The sequence below is a fragment of the Dryobates pubescens genome, chromosome 1 (assembly GCF_014839835.1).
Source record: "Dryobates pubescens isolate bDryPub1 chromosome 1, bDryPub1.pri, whole genome shotgun sequence".
Lineage (NCBI taxonomy): Eukaryota > Metazoa > Chordata > Aves > Piciformes > Picidae > Dryobates > Dryobates pubescens.
The window spans coordinates 7,910,226-7,927,022 of NC_071612.1; the positions used below are offsets into that span (position 1 = coordinate 7,910,226).

General features: G+C 43.7%; 1 protein-coding gene across 1 annotated transcript in view; it reads right to left on the reverse strand.

Annotated features, from left to right (window-relative positions):
• MAGI1 (membrane associated guanylate kinase, WW and PDZ domain containing 1) overlaps positions 1–16,797 on the reverse strand; it is a 369,638-nt gene that overhangs the window by 27,326 nt on the left and 325,515 nt on the right. The window contains exons 13-14 of the mRNA XM_054161149.1: positions 11,073–11,104; positions 3,377–3,593 (exon numbers count right to left, since the gene is read on the reverse strand). Coding sequence (XP_054017124.1) covers positions 3,377–3,593; positions 11,073–11,104 — 249 coding nt within the window. The remainder of the gene's footprint in view (positions 1–3,376; positions 3,594–11,072; positions 11,105–16,797) is intronic.

Consider the following 16,797-nt stretch of genomic DNA (forward strand, 5'->3'; position numbering starts at 1 on the left):
TCAAATACAGTCATTTTTTAATGAAAGACTGATCCAAAGAGATACTCAAAGAAAGGAAGAACATCTTTCACCAATTCTGAAAAAAATAAAATGTTGCCTGTGTGCTTTCTATGTCTACATTATGATTATTAATGGTAATAACAGTGGGATGCACTCCCAGTAAAAAAGGCAGTAGGTGGTCATTATAGATTCAGCACTTCTTAGAAATAACCTGGAGACACTGTATTCATATATTGAATAAAACCTCTTTATATTATTATTTTTGGTTGAAAAAAAAAATCTGTCTGGGCTGGGGCTAATGAATTCATCATCTTGTGCCAACTGCACTTGAAAAATTGCACTATGTTCTCTTTGTGCTTGACAATTTCACAAATGGGATGAAATAAAACACTTAAGATGATCTAATGTGCTAAAATCCTGTCTTTTTTAACTTCATCATATACTTCAACACAATGGTTTGTTGCTGTTTATCACTTCACTTGTTGGGGATTCAAAACCCTGCCTCTTCAGAAGAGTATTTTCTAATCCTTTTTAGGTTTATTAAAATTTAAGGCTGTGAATCAGCAGAGACCAAGCCCTGGACTGGGCAGCAGAGAGAGGTGAGCTGGGGCTCCTCAGGCCGTGGGGGTTTCTAGGACCCACCAAAAGCCCCAGTTACTAGATGTATCAGCCAATCTCAGCACTGGCATTAGTGTGGCACCCTTCTGCTGTAGGTATTCTTCTGGTTCTGCTGACACCTTCATCAGAAGAATGCAAAGAGAGCCACATGAGCACCCAAAGCTATGGTTGTCACAGGAGGGGAAATGCTAACCTCAATCCCAAAGCCAAAGGGAATGTACTCAAATAAAGAAGAAAGCAATGATATGACTGTATCATCACCAGCCAGAGAAGGCACTGGAGATAAACTGAACTGCAGCTGGGTAAAGCCACAAAGACAGCATATGTGAAGCAGACAGACAGTGGAACCAGAGGCCCACAGAACAGCTTCTTCCATGCCACAGCCTGTGGTGCTCCATGACTACAAAGCTCCCTACCAGTGATCTGAGAGACACATGGCTGGTGCTTGAGCAATACTGGGAAGCAAGTCTCAAAGGATGACTCATGTTCATAACAGAGCAGCCCCCAGTTGCCCACTTTTCACACAGACCAAGCACAGGGAAAGAAACACAGTGGCTCATCCCAAGCTCCCAGGGTAGAAGAGGCAGAAAATTCAACCTGTGAACCACAGTCTCCCTTTATGAGACTGGTGAAAGGGATGAAAGTTGAAGGTTTAGTGAGGGAAGGAGAAGGATCTCTAAGTAAAACCATGAGTCACACTTTGGGATCAGACTGCAACTAGAGACAGAGCATGTGCAGCCATCTCTTTCACTTTGACTATGTATTTTCTTCCTTCCTCCACCTTTCATTAGGTGCAACAAAGCCATGTCACTAGGTAAGAGTGCAGGTTAAACCTCAGGGAATGTGTTTTAGTCCATCTTTGGGTTGGAACTTCATTGGCTCTTAGACACTTCTAAGTGTCACAAACTTACAAGAAGACACAACCGTATCATAATTCTGCCATTGCCCAAACTCCCTCTATCTATGAAACCAAAAAAGCCCTGAAAAAACCCTCCTGGGAAGGAAATCACAATGAGAAGAAAAGGTGGTAGAAAAGCACTGGCTTTCAAACAGCTGGGTTTCATCTGATAGAAGAGGCAGGAGATAAGAATTGAAAGAATAGAAGAGGATCAGCCCAGTTACAGAGATGCTGGACCATGGAAAGGCAAGACAACAAAACTGAAGGAGTGTAGCAGATTCCAGACCAGCAAAAGGCCCAAGCAGAGAGGACTCCAGCACAGGGAGAGATGGAGTGAGAAAAACCGGCAGATCAAAAGACAATGAAAAGGCCTCTAGAAGGGCTCTAATCAGAGACAAGCATAAAAGCTCTACAAGATACCTTGCAGCCTTTGGGAAAAAAAGGGAGGAAAGAGCACATGGTGTTGGAGATGGACACAGGTGAATGCCTGTCTGTACACTTCAGGATTTCTACATCTCAGCCTCAGATTTTATTGGAAAAGACAGGCAAGAGTCAAGGCTGCTAAGCTGATACTAATGACTAATTAGTATGAGTTAAACAGTTAATTAGAAATTATCAAAGTAGCTGCAGGGGGTCAGAGACAATACCAGCCTACAGGAACCACATAAGCTGAACAGGGCTAACACTTGTGCCATGGGACAGCCTCAGCTCTAAACACATCAGGGTAGGAGAAAGAGCAGTTCTGTCCACAGCTCTGAAGGGCTGAAGGGTCACTGTCCCTTGGCTTTTGTCCTTTTTTTGCTATTTCAACAAGATGCATATGCAAATTCTGTCAGCATGACCAGGCCCAAGAGCCCACAGGGCTGGGAAGGGAAGCAGTGCACAGAAGCTAAGACACCTACAAACTGCCTTGCTGAGACATTCAATCCAATCTTCAGCCAAGAAACTGTGACTCATGACTTAATTTTTCAAGAACGTAAGATTTCCAAGTGATTCATTTGGTCAGAATCAAAACACTCCTACCACTTGTCGGTCAGAGGTAATGTGCATTTCATACTGGTTTTACCAAAGTCCAGTTAGTGCAATACGCTTACAGCACCAAGACTTTGAAGCTCCCTTTTCTGCAAGTACAGCAACTACTGCTTTTGCAAATGAACCTAACACACTAACTTCTTCTTTGACAAGCTTTACCAAATTAATCATCTTCAGCAGTGCAACTAAAGCAAAGCCAAGGAGTGTATTTGGTTGAAACCATATTTATAGTCTTGGAGCAGAGTCAAAGCCCTGCTGAACTATTAGCCAAGTGTGTAGATTATTAGTTGCCATAAAAGCCACTTAGAATATGCATTTGATATCTGTATTGTTAAAGTGTCTACTCTGGTCAAAGTAAAAGGGCTCAGCTGGATCTTCTCTGTTCCAGGGTGAGAATGGAAAGCATCTGATATGAATTTCAGCAAACTAAATACTTGCCCTCCTTAATGAAATTCCTATGCATATCAGACACTGAGTATTAACCTCAAAAAGGAATTTAGGATCTGGATAACAAACTTGGAATTCTCCTTCAGCTTAATTGCAAAGCAAATGAAAAAGAAAAGGAAGAAAGATGTCTTTAATTTTAAAGGTTTTTTTTGTATTAAGCTTTGGTCAAAGTGCCCTTTCCTAGAGATCATCTATATTCATTCCTCATCAGGGGAAGCTGCACCTCTATCAAGTAGCTATCATTGACAAACACTAAATTAACAAACTGGAGCCGTCTATTTTCAACCATAAATCTAAAAGATTCAGCTCTTCGCAAAGAAAATATACAGAGAGCAGCTGCCAGAGCCGTAGCCTTAGCAACCACACCTGCTTCATACTCACGTCGGCTTTCATACATGCTCCTGGACTGGGCCCAGATTTTGAATGGATCTGGCTTTTTCTGCCCAGAACTGTCCGGCTGATCCGCAGCGGGGGCCTCCGCGGCGGCGTAGTCCGGCAGCACCTGTGCGCCGTGAACGGGGGAAGCGGTGTGCCCGCTGCGGTGGCTTGAGACGCTGTGCTGAGAACTGTTTTGGCTGTCTTTCCTTTCAAGTGGTTGCTGTAAGGAGGAAAGCGAGTGGAAAGAGAGAGAGAACAGACGGTTATTGGTCTTTGAGTGGGTGTTTTCCATCAATTTTTCTCTCTTCTTTGATCAGGGTTTCTGCATGCACATAAGTAAATATATAAATCACAGTTTTGCTGCTCCCAGTTAATGCCGGGTGCAGTTAAATCCCCTGATGACAGATTTTGATAGGCAGACTGACAGAAAGATATATGCAAAATAAAGTCATTTATCATGAAAAATATGCAGTTCTCCATCTCACACATGAAATGAACTGAAATCTCATCATAGGTTACTAGTTTTTTGTTTTGTTCCCTCCCCCCCACCCTACATTAAGGCAGAAAAACTCAACAACTTTCTATTCGGGTAATGTCAGGTTCTAAGTTTAAGCCTGCAAGAAAAAATACCAGATATCATTGTGAACATTGAAAGAGTCCCTGTGAAACAGATGCAAGCACAGCCCTTACTATGAAAGATCACTTTTCCTCTGCATTTACTGCAAGCCCCTTACATCACAAGTGGATGAACAACAGAGTACCACTTTCATGTCTCTGCTTCCCAAAGCATCCACAGGATTACAGCAGACCTTCACAGACATGAAAATATGTATTTGCAGTTAGATTTTCTTGTTTTAATTGAGTGTATTAAACCAGGAAATAACATGCCTAAATTCCAGGCTTATTCAAAAGCAGTATGTCAAGAGCTCTGGCTGCTCAATGTTTAGCTAAGTAGGGTACATAATTCTTAACTCAAATTCACAACGGTGTGCTCAAATGAAGTCACATTTGCATGACCAGGATTTGTACTACTCAATATGCAGCAAAATCCTCCCTCAACAAGAGCTCCCCAAACTGCACAGCAAATGCTGTTCAATGGTCTTTTGAGAAGACCTTGGGTTGGCATCAAGACTGAGCCCAATCTCCCACCTGTTCTGGCACCAGGAGCTGGCATGTCCAAAAGGGCTGCCATGATGGAGAGGGTGGCCAGAAATTAGCATCCTACAGCTTGTTTTCACATCATCCACAATTTCCTGGACAAAAAGAACCAGTCACTTGTACCAAGAAACCTCAGCATAAAATTTAAAGCCTCCTGCTGGTGGGGGGGGAGGACCCAAAAATATGCTAAGAGGACTGTGCTTTCAGGACTCTCCATAGAAAACCAAGCAGGGGTAGGGAGAAATGCTAATGAAGAGCAGATCAGTGTAGAGGACTGAAGTACACACAGGTCTAGGGACCACTTCCTTAAACACAAACCCAAAGACCCAAAGCAGCCAATGCTCCCTCAGAGCAGGGCTGAATCACAGAGGAGAAAGTCACCATAGGAAAGTTCCTCCTTTGTGACTCCTTAACTATAATATTTTCTGTGGTGGTGTTGTTGTTTTATTTTGTTATGGGTTTAGTTTGGGGGGGGGGGGGGTGTTTGGCTATTTTGGTGGTGGTGGTTTGGTGGGGGCTTTTTGTTTGTTTGTTTTCCCCTAAGTTGGACATATTTTTAGGTTTACATGAGGAAAAAACTCCAGCTCCAACAGTCCAAATGACTTTGCCCTCACAGCCTTATGTTTGAGCTGTTGATCCACTACCAGCACTTTCTAAAATGATATCTCGATTGACTGGAATATGAAATTGCCTTTGTCCTTTCAAGCAATTTTGAACAAAGCATACCTGCTGTGATTACTCATCTGTGGACTTTCAAATACAAATATCTGAACCAATTTCAGACATTTTTAGCTTTTTAAGCAGTAAAAGAACCTAATTCACATGCAGCCCTTCAGTTTTTAAATGAGGCAGTTTTAAAACATCTATGCTGTGGATAATCATTCCTTTGTAACTTAAAACTAAATGATGAAAAAAAAAAAAGAGAGAAAGGAAGAACACTTTACAGCTCTCATTGCAGCCATCTGGATTGTTGTGTTTGTTTGGCCAAACCACCAAAATAACTACAAGCATCCTGTGAAACTTCAGGCCAATCTCACTGAAAATAGCTGGTTTGCAGAAGCTGGAGTACAGGGACTAAAATGTGAAGCTTTATTCATCGCTTGGGGAGATGTGGAGAACGCTGATAACTTTCTGATCCAAAAAGAAATAAAAGTTAGAACTTTAAGAGGTGCTCTCAACTTTATGCTATGAAAGGTCTAAATGTTGAGCAACCTATGAATTCGGTTTTGTATTTGGTTCGTGAACGGAAGCGTCAGCATTTCTCAAGCAAACCACCTCTGATTAAACTAGAGTTGCAACTGCAATACAAAGGCATTGTGCAAGAAATAGGGGGAAATGTATTCAGAGACACATATTTTTTTATTTTCAAGTAACTCATTTGAAAAACCTGAAACATCTCTATTTAGAAGTTGAAGAGGGAAACAGAGAAAGGGGAACACAACCATGGAAATAATGAATACATGTAATAAAATTAAATCTTGAAGATATTAATTGACTTTCACAACACCAGGTGAGGCCAAAAAGGTTTGCAGCCAGTCTGTAGAAGCTCCAGAACATCATCAAGACTTGAAGGGGTCTGACCGCTCTCCTCTCTGCACTGCTCCTGCAGTGGGGACTGCCCAGATGAAGAAGTTTGTGCCTTGGTGCAACAGCAGATCTTTCTCAAAAGAGATGAGCTGAAGGTATATCAATGAAAGGATGGCTCCTGCCTCATCCCTACTTTTTGGACCTATCCTCCTGGAATTGAATCTGACTGTTCAGCTTGCTCAGCTCACACAGATGAGCATGGGGCGGTCTGGGGACAGATCAACTACAGAGGAGGTTAGGAGGTGGTTCAGACCTCACCCTGAGATGCTGCTCATGTTTTTCAGTGCAAAGTAAAGCCCATGAACTGCATCATGTTACCTTCTGACAGTAGCTACAAGAGCATGGAGCACTGAAGTACCCATGTCAGCAAGAGCACTCCTGACTCTCCAGAGTCTATGGTCATCTCCAGAGCTGCTGCTAAGCATGAACATCTTGCCAGAAAGACTTTTGACCAAAAGTGTCTAGAAATCAAGACTGAGATGACTACTTTGAGTCTGTTTAGGCAGATTGCACATTCAGATACAAGTGATGGGAATAAATAATTACATTGGCACTATAGCACAGCCATGACAAACTAAGTATGTGGAAAGCTGGAGCCTCTCATGCCTTACCCAAGCCCCAGGTCTGAGATATGTGTCTTGCACCAGCTTCTGTACAACCCTGCTAAAACTGCAGTCTTCATCCAGCAAAAAATAAGATGAAGAGAATGTAGCACTGTGAGGAAGGTCTTTTACAGCTGTCTATGCAAATCAGTAGGGCTCAGATTTCTGAGTGAAGCTGTGGGGGCAAGTCCTGCAGAAGAAGGGGCAGCAGTGGTCAGAGTTTGGGCATACATCAATCTTCCAGGATTTCTTTCCTCCACTGTGCAATCCCATTTTCAGCCACAGACACTGCATTTGTTGAGCTGAAAGGCAGCTCCTGCCTCAGCAGAGAGGCTGAGTGAGCCCACACTGAGCCTACACTGTCCTCTGATTAGGGAGAGGGAAGGTGATGTGAGCCAGGGAGCTGGAAGCTGTTGTGCTTCTCAAGGGGAGAGAAGGAAAGCTGCTGCTTGCAAAAGTCTCCAAGTGCCTGGAAAATGTTACAGATACCCACACAGCAGAGAGCAGTTTGTCATTCATGATAAATGGAAGAGTAATTAGATGTTACTTTGTACAGTGACTGTTAAGACAACTGAGGGCCATGACATGGCTGAGAGGTGGCTGGAGGCAGAGACAGGACACTAATTGTTAGCAGCAGTTGTGTATGTCTGTGTCAAACAGAGAGAAACCCGCAGCAGCAGAGGCGATGGTGGCACAGAGTATGTCCTGCAGCATGAACGGACACCAAAGCTTTTTGGCACGGGAGTCTCCAGGCATAAAGCTGCACGAGGGAAGAGTTGCTGTGGTTTCCTCCCACTGCATTTCAAGGTGGAGGGGAAAAATGGTCCCTGTATGTAGAAGGATGTGTTGTACTAACCTTCATGTTGTGGAACCAATTTCTCCTCCTGACAAAAACAGGATACCGGCAGAGCCCCAAGTCCTGACTATCCACCCAAAATATGCTGTCAAGTCCCTTGTCAGGGACAGACTGTGCATAGGAATTGCACTTTTGGCCACAGTTCAGCTATGCTGACAATGCATTTATTTACACCCAAAAGAAAAAATGAGAGTTTTTTGGAAACTTAGCACTTCCTCTCCCCTGCAGTGATTTTGTCTTCTGATGATCTTAGCTGCACATTCTGTGCTCTAGAGCAGTTTGCAGAAGCTGGTCCTGGCAGGGACAGCAAACCAAGCTGGAAATGGGAATCTTTGCCCCCTTGTGGAGTATTTTGATGCAACCAATGAGGGGGGGAGGAAAAAAAAAAGAAAAAGAAAAAGTTTGCTTTCATCCACATTATACCAAAATAATTGAAGGGGAAATTGCTATACTAGAGACCTTGCACGCTGAAAATGTATATCCCTGTATGGTCAATACAAATGTATTATCCATTTTCATCTGAAAAAAGAATCAATAGGAATCTGAAAACAAAGAAGCAGAACAGAGATTTGCTGTGAGCACATCCTTAGTGTAGGTACAAGGAGAAAAAAGAACATGGAAGGGCCCAGTCCTGTGTACCGCTGGAAACTTTTTTTTCACTGATTTGTCTCTTTCACCAAGGTTGAAAGCCTCTTCTTTAAAAAGGGCAAAGCTCATCAGATGGTTGATACAGGGTCTGAAAAATACCACTCAGGAAAATTGAGCTCAAAGTAGAAAAATATTCCCAGACTGTGCCACAGACCCTCCCCAAGGGGCTAAAACTCTTCATCCCAGTCGGGAGGTATTCAACAGCCTGAAGCTGGCCTTTTGGGAATATGGGGCTGGGGCTGATAGCTCAACAGAGGGCTTGCTTGAGAAAGAGACAGCTGTTGACAGCAAGTTGAGAGAATGTTCAGGCTTTGGGAAAGGATAGGAGCACTGAGCTGAGCAAAGCAGAAGAGGATGGACAGCTGAGTTCATGTCTTCCCTGATGCAGCAGAAGGAAAAGAAGGAACATGAGTTCAGATGGGGCCAACTGCTTCTGGCCTGGATGTAGGCTGTCCTCTAACTGCAGCTAATTCATTAAGGAATGCTGAAGAACAGCTCCCCTGCGGTGTCAGGCAAAGGGAGCTGGGGAGAGAGGCAGCACACTCAACCCAAGGCCCATAGCCAAGTGCTGAGGACAGCCCATGGTCACACAGTTCAGTTGGCAGTACCTACATTCACCCAAGAGCTGAAAGTGCGGCAAAACATCCCCAGAAAATGCAAGGGCAGGGTGCAGCAGGACAGCATCCCAGCCTGGAAGCATGCCAGCAGGATAGGCCTGGCTCTCCACTGTCAGAACAAGAGCAAGATAGAATCACAATGGCTAAGAGGGCCAGGTTCCCTTTACCCCACAGCCAAGCAGCAGCCCTGCAACCAAACTGTGGAAGATGTTTAGCAATACTGCTGCTTTTATGCTTTTGACCATTGCCTTGGCCACATGAGCTGTATTGTTGGTGTAAATCTGCCCCAGACAGCCCAGAGGACAGTTTCCTCCTCTGCACATGGGTGCCTTGAGGTGCTTTGCTCCAGGTTTCCATGCTTACCCCATGCACATCACTGATGCCTGGGAATGAAGCAGTGACTGTACTGACTCTGCCACGCTCTGCCCTGCCCCTCCAAGCAGCGGTCGGTCATTAAAGCTGCCATACAATGCGGCAGTGTAAAACATCCCTGCTAATTGCTGATGCAAATGATCCGGTGTGCGGGCAAGTCTGTTGTCAGTCCTGTGCTTCAGAGGCAACAGCACCGCCTAGGGACATAGTCAAAATTACTGGAGGGACCCTAGAGCTGAAAGAGGTTTGGGAGAGGCACGCGAAGGAGTGGGACTGCTTTCCCAGGGCTGATCTGCTCCTCAGAGCAAATAGCAGGGAGAAGTCTGTTTCAGAGCTACACCTGTTTGCAAGCAGCCTCTTTGTTCACCACGGCAGGATTATCCTGAGGTGGATTTAGATGCTGCAGAGATTTTCATGGTGCATCAATGCCAGCCAGAGAGGCGTCTGACATGACAGGACCCCACTTCACCTGCCATCAAACGTGCCTGTGTCAAAGCAGTAGCCTCTGTGCTTTGAGAAGACCAAGATTAATCGATTGGGGCTGGTTTAATGATCGAAGTGGGATTCCGGATGGCGTGCAGCCGCTCCTGCTCTGAGCGGGCCAGAAGGTGCAGGCAGACAGAGAAGCGTGCCGGACGCGGATGGATTTTACACACTCGCTTCTGTTTTACCCAAGGCTGAAGCGATCCCCGCGCGTGACAGCGGCGAGCGCGCGGGGTCTGACGTGCCCGCGATTCGCGAGGCAGCGCACCCTGCGCCTCTGCCTCTCGACATTAATGTGAGCTGACAATGGTAGAGGCCTGGGCTCACATGATTTTAATCAGCACTGCCCTAAGCCATCAGAATCACATTAATTATTTCAGGGCTTTCTTTTTTGGATGAACAGAGAACTCATATTAAAAGCAGAAGCCTTCTGCTCAGCTCCTTCACAAACCTCTTGCCCAGGTTTGCAGCAAGGTGGGCTGTGCACAGCTGCAGTTTTTGACACCCTTTGGGGACTGTCGGTGAAGTTTTGCACTGTTTTACAACATGCTTCTCTAAAGCTGCTGGGAGAGAATTCCCTTCCCTCCCCCCCCCCCCCCAACAGATAACTGGAAACTTTCAGGCTCCAAGTATTACATTTCCATGAAAAACAAAACATTCCTTTTTTGCTGCATACAAATAGCACATGAATTTCCTCTACATTATCATTCAGGGAGCTTTAATGATACTTTAGATGAGGGCTTCCATTCTATCAGGTAATGTGTTATCCAGGTAACAGCTTTACACAGAAATCAGAAGGGACACAAAAATGCTGCTCTGTTATTTGGGGGGGCGGTTTGGAAATAAGGAATCTCACACCTGCAGCACAATCCTGCTCACTCAGACAGCTAACTGTATTCCCTGGGAACGGCAATCATGCTCCGTTCATGCTTTGTCTCTCTCAACAAGGTGTGTGCTTTCCCATTCTGTTAATAATTCAGCCAAGGGGACTCCAGAAAACTCAGGGAGTTAATGGAAGAGGTTGGTGCCTATGAGCACCCGACAGGAATTGCTATCTGGCAAGAAGGTGGAGCCTCCCATCTTTCCAAAAGGAAACAATAGCCTTTCTTTTTTTTTTCCCCTAACTTAAATGACAGAGATGCTCATCTGTCAGGGATGAGGATCTGTAAACCTGAGGCTTTATTTGCAAACAAGTCCCCCTTCCATACTGCCTTCCTCTTTCCTCTCCCCATGCAGCAGGAGCTTTACAAGGTAATCATGGTTGCAACAGAAAGACAACTTAAAATAATCAAGACCCACAAAAAACCAAGCCGAACTCACGCCTTTCTCCTTCAAAGCAGACAAACAGACAAAAATAGTAGCTGAAAAGTGCTTACCGACTTTGGGCTCTTCTTTGGGACCGGCAGTCCTGAAAAATGGCAACAAGGGAAAAATAAACATTAGCATCTGACCGTTACCTTCCCTTAAAGAAAAATCCCTAGGTGTATCATCCGAACGTAGCCATCTGCAGAGTTATGTCAGCTTTCGCTCTCGCATCGGAGTTACCAGTCTGTTCATATCGAATCAAAGCACAGGCAGAGGGAGAGCGAGCGAGAGACGGGAGCGGGGGGAGAGCTCTATCTGCATTAGCTATGCTGACTTGTGCTGCAGCAGCCGGGAGGCTGGGAGAGAAACCCACAGCCCTCAGTACCCGCCGAAACCCAGTGCCTGGGCAGAATCTCAAATGCTCCCCTGGATTACGGGAGACTTAGCTTACAATTAAGCCCAGGCTATTTCCTCCTGACGCGATCGGCTCGGCAATTTTATCAGACCAATCGCAGCAGCGCAGGAGAACAGGTTGATTTTTTAAAAAGTATTTCTCTAGAAATCAATTTCTGAAAGGAAAATGTGCCCTGGCTCGAGCTGGGAGGCACAAACGGAGCAAAGGCATGAGGAGGAATAAGCCCTTATCCCTAAAAATGTGAATGGAATAAGCCCTTATCCCTAAAAATGTGAATGTTAAGGGAAAAAACACACATTTTCCTCCCTGTCCATCCTAAGTGTAAATCTTTAAATGGAGAGATTTCATCTGTTAGCTACAATTTCAGAGAGCTGAGGCTTGAAAGCAGCACTGCAACTGTCCTGACCCTTGTGGGGATGCTAGGGAGCCTGGAGAAGGGGGGCTTACACAAGTTGCAGTCCATACAAAGGAAGAAACAACGGGAAGGGCACCAGAGAAAGGTTTTTTCAAGGACAGTTTTGCATTCTGGAGCAGCTTCTTACTTGCTCTGTGATGAGAAACAGAACACAAGTGGGATTTCTGTCGACCACTTCTACGTATAGTCCAATTCCCAGCAGCAAAGGAGACACTTGGCTGGGAGATATACCTTCAACATAGGAAAAGCTCTTTCCTGAGTGTTTTGCACATCACCTCTCCTTTCTTCCACTGTTGGAGGAGAGGGAACTCCCTGTATTTTGCTCTGTGTGACACTCCAGAAAACAACCATAAACCAAACCAGAAGATTACACTCTCCACATTAAGTGCTCAGAAATTCAGATGTTTGAAATCTGCTTTTGTCTTTAGGATGTGATTTGTGTGGCATTTGTGCCGCATTACGTTTTCTGCTTTATGCATTTTGTCTGTGATAAAAGCCATGCCCTCGTCTAACTTTTATATAGAGAATAAAATAAGTGATGCAACCAAATCACAAATCTGTAGGGGGAAAAAAAAAAAAGAGCTCATTTTAAGGTAATTTGGGAGATGTTAGTTCGGAATGGGGAGGATACACAATTAAAAATGATAAACAGAGCTCACTTTGCTGCCTGCTCACACACTGGGATGCAAACTGCAATGAGTATTATAAATGAAATATTTTCAGCTTTTGAGGAATAGCTGTGCTCTGCATGTCACTCTGCTGCATTCCCAGCCAATAGCTGATACCCCTCCAGGCACTGATTGATTGAGGGACAATGAAACATCAAAACTGTTTGAACTAAACAATCAAGACCGCAGCTTCATTTCTGCTGACGGTGACAGTGTTTGTATAATACACTTAAAGAGGAAAGCACTAATAATGTTCACGGCAAGTCACATTTTTAACAGGCATCATTTATCACAGAGATAAACACAAAGATAGAGATTCTCCCTCTCTGGCTGTCTCTCTCCTTCCACATGCATGCACACACATTTACTCTCCCTTTCCAAGAGATGCTCTTTCCTATTAAATCAATAGGTAGAACAGATCTCCATGCATGCACGCACCCTTAACAGACCAACATAAGCCAGAAAAGTTATTACAGCAATTTAAATGCTCCCCACAAAAGAAAATATATAAAAATAAAGTGGAGATGCAGCTGGGCTGTTGGTCCAAATTGTACTATAATTCAGTTTATTGCATCATAAGCATTAAATGTTAACATTTATTAAGTGTGAGCTACTGAATAAACCTTTCCTTCAAAGTTTGTCATGAATTTTGGCTGTTCTAATCCAACAGAGATGGAAAACAGTAGAAAAATACTGGAGAACACATCAAGACACCATTGTTTGGTGGGTCCTTCAGAGGCCAATGAATCTTACAGTGTCACTTCTCTGTGCCAGACTTTGCTGCAGAACAAGCAGTAATTGACTTTTTACCAAAATAAGTGACTGTGGAACATGTTAACGAATGGTGGCAGGCCTTCATGGGATGAGCTTATAGTCAGGGGATTAAGCTGCCTGTAGATTTCCCTGTAAAGATGCTATTTACTCATCTAATTCAGGTCTCATTTTAAACCCCCCTTTTTTTTGACACAGCAGGCCAAATGAACAAATGATAGCTATCACGCACACTTTTCATGCTCAGGTGATGGAATAGATACAGAATTTAACAGTGATGAGCACAAAGCAGTTGAAGAACGCCCCAAATCTTGGGAGCATCACTAGGAAGAAAATGCTGAGCTTTACCATAAAGCTTCTGGCAAAAAACATTGCCCATGCCTATGAATTTGGGATGGTGACAACTCTGAATGACATTAGCCTTTTGATTACATTATCCAGGTCCCACTACTGCTCATGCCATGCCTTGCTTCCTGCGGTCATCCTCCCAGATGTCCTGTTGTCTTCTGAAGCCTCGCTGCAAGTTTTCCAGAGGTAAATGACCCGAGCATGGTCATAACACCCAGTTTGGGTCTCACTGGCATTATCCAATGTTTTAGTGGTTGGAGTAATAGTACTGACATCTCTGGCTAAGGGAAGCCAAAAGGCTTATTCAGTGCTCTGCCCTCAAATGTGATAATGTAATAGTTTGCATCAAGACTCTTTGCAATATAATTCTCTGTATTTAATGCCTGTGGACATCTCTCACTAGCACTTGAAGCGCATCTACCCATTTGGGGAGGGTTTGGAGGTTCAGATAAGGGATGGTGGAAGAGTCATGCAATTTAATGGGGCTGCTGCCATCACAGAGTTAACAGTGTTTTAAAACAAATGAGCACATCTGGTAAACAATGTCAATATGACCTAAAACCCCTTGAATGGGCTCATTGTAGCTACTTACTAAATGTGCCTGGAATTAAATTAATTAGAAAGCACAAATTACTCCCCTCTAAATAACAATGTAATAAAGCAACTGCTTAATGAAAAATATCAGTGATCAGTGAGTAATCTGCAAGTACAAAAAAAGGGATTGTAATCAAACTAAATTCACAGACTCGTCAGCAAGGCAAGACAGGCTTCATACAAGGTTAGTCAAAAATGAGTCAGATGCAGGGATCTAAATTAAACTAATTATCACAGAGATTATTACATTTATCTTAACAAAACCCTCTCTCTCTTCTCCCCAGTACTCCCTAAAGCTCTATGTACAGCTGGCTGCATCCATCTGCTCAACTGTGTTTTATAACATAGGGGGGAAAAACGCAAATCATTAAGCAAGTTTTGTACCATGACTTCAGCACTCTTAAAGCCATTACCCATCAGGAGCAGCATTTCTGTTCCATGACACGGTATTATGCTGGGAGTGATGCCATCCGTGAAGTAAGGCCACAACTCAGCTTAATTCTTATTATTTGCTATGTGTTAATTTTGCAGTCTTCTGTGGTACAACTCCTGGAGCTGAGAAACTCTTAAGTTCCCTAACTCTGCCTACAATGAGTTCATGGAAGAACTGATGGGACAAGTCAGTGACACCAAGCCTTGCTGTTTCTAACATGAAGTGCCCGTCAGTATTCACAGGTATGTTTTCCCTATTTTTTTGTCTTTATGCAAACAAAGACAGGCAGATTACAACACAGAGCAAATTCTGGTTTCCTGAGCATATGCAGAACACAACGTGAGACTACCAGTCCATGTCGTAGTCTGGGCCTGATTTGGGCAAGACCTCAGAAGGCCACAAATATTCCGAAATTACCTAGATGAACACCAGCCACATCATGCTCTGTTCTAAAGCCCTGTCTTTTAGTGACAGTGAATCAAAATGATCTGAAGTTGAATCATAAGGAAGACCTACCTCTAGGAACTACAGAAGTGATCCAGTCAATCCAGCCAAACAGTTTGGTTATGTAAAGGCTATTTGGAGTGAATGCTTTTCCCTCCACAACAGTTTAGTAAAGATGTCTCAGTTTAGGAAAGATGTTGACTTGCTGGAATGTGTCCAGAGAAGGGCAACAAGGCTGGGGAGGGGTTTGGAGCACAAGCCCTATGAGGAGACGCTGAGGGAGCTGGGGTTGATTAGCCTGGAGAAGAGGAGGCTCAGGGCAGACCTTATTGCTCCCTAAAACTACCTGAAGGGAGGTTGTAGCCAGGTTGGGGCTGGTCTCTTCTCCCAGATGGCCAGCACCAGAACAAGAGAACACAGTCTCAAGCTGCATGAGGGGAGGTTTAGGCTGTATGTTAGGAAGTTCTTCATAGAAAGAGTGATCGGCCATTGGAATGTGCTGCCCAGGGAGGTGGTGGAGTCGCCATCATTGGAGGTGTTTAGGAAGAGACTGGATGGGGTGCTTGGTGCCATGGTTTAGTTGATTAGATAGTGTTGGATGATAGGTTGGACTCAATAATCTCAGAGGTCTTTTCCAACCTGGTTAATTCTATTTTATTCTAAAAAATAAAGTACACATTTCAATGGGATTTCAGATGAAGTTAGAACAACTCAGCACCAGTTTATACAACCTACCCATAGGGTAAAGGTGCCTGAAATTGCTAAGAGCCAGTCTAGAAGCCAGTCTATCATTTATTTCTTATAACATCTATGGCTACTGCTCAGCATTTTTCAGTTTTGAGGTGGTTTTGCACCTGAAGAGAAAGAACAATTTTGTCCAGATCTTTACTTCTCATGATTGCTTACCACTCCTAATCTGGAGACTTTATTGGACAGCAAACAAAATAAATAAAAAGCTATAGGTGGGCCTAAGTAAAAAGGTCACCCCTTTGGTTTTGCCATTATGTTGTCTGCAGTCCAGAATGCACAACAGCTAAAATTTAGCAAGAGACAAATAAAACCACAAGAAAAGAAACATTTCAGACTGTCTCACAAGGTTAACATTTACAGAGAAAATTTCCTGCCTGGGAAAAAAATAATAATAACAACCTTTCTAAATAGCTTTGCTTACACTGGGCTGAATAAAAACCAAAGGTTGTATCAAAGAAAACAGACATCTTGAAAGAGGAGGGGTAAGGTACTGGAGTCAGGGTGTACACAGCCATCTATTTGGCACGGCACATTGATAGCTGCTTTCTGTGTGCAAAACAAGGAACTTTAAATAATTAACGCTAATGGCCATTAGCGCTGCTGGGAGGGCTGGGGAGGCTGCTAGTGATAAAGCAGTCCCCTTGATTCTGTATAAACCATTGCCAAAGAATTTCTAATAAAGGACAAATACTGTCTTTAAAATAAAAAATAAAAAAAAAATAGATGCAATTTGATCTTTTCCAGACCGGAGAAAGAACAAGAAAACAGAGTAATATGCAGCACGAGAGGCAAGGCCTATAGAGGTATAAGGAGTACCATCTAGAAAAAAAATCCCTACCTTGTCCCTGTCCAACTTTTTTGCTCGTCATTGTGATTTGCATAACAAGAGTGTCACTGCGCTAGCAAAAAAAAATTAGCTATGCAATGCAAGCTGTAAGCGAGAGAATAATTTACACTG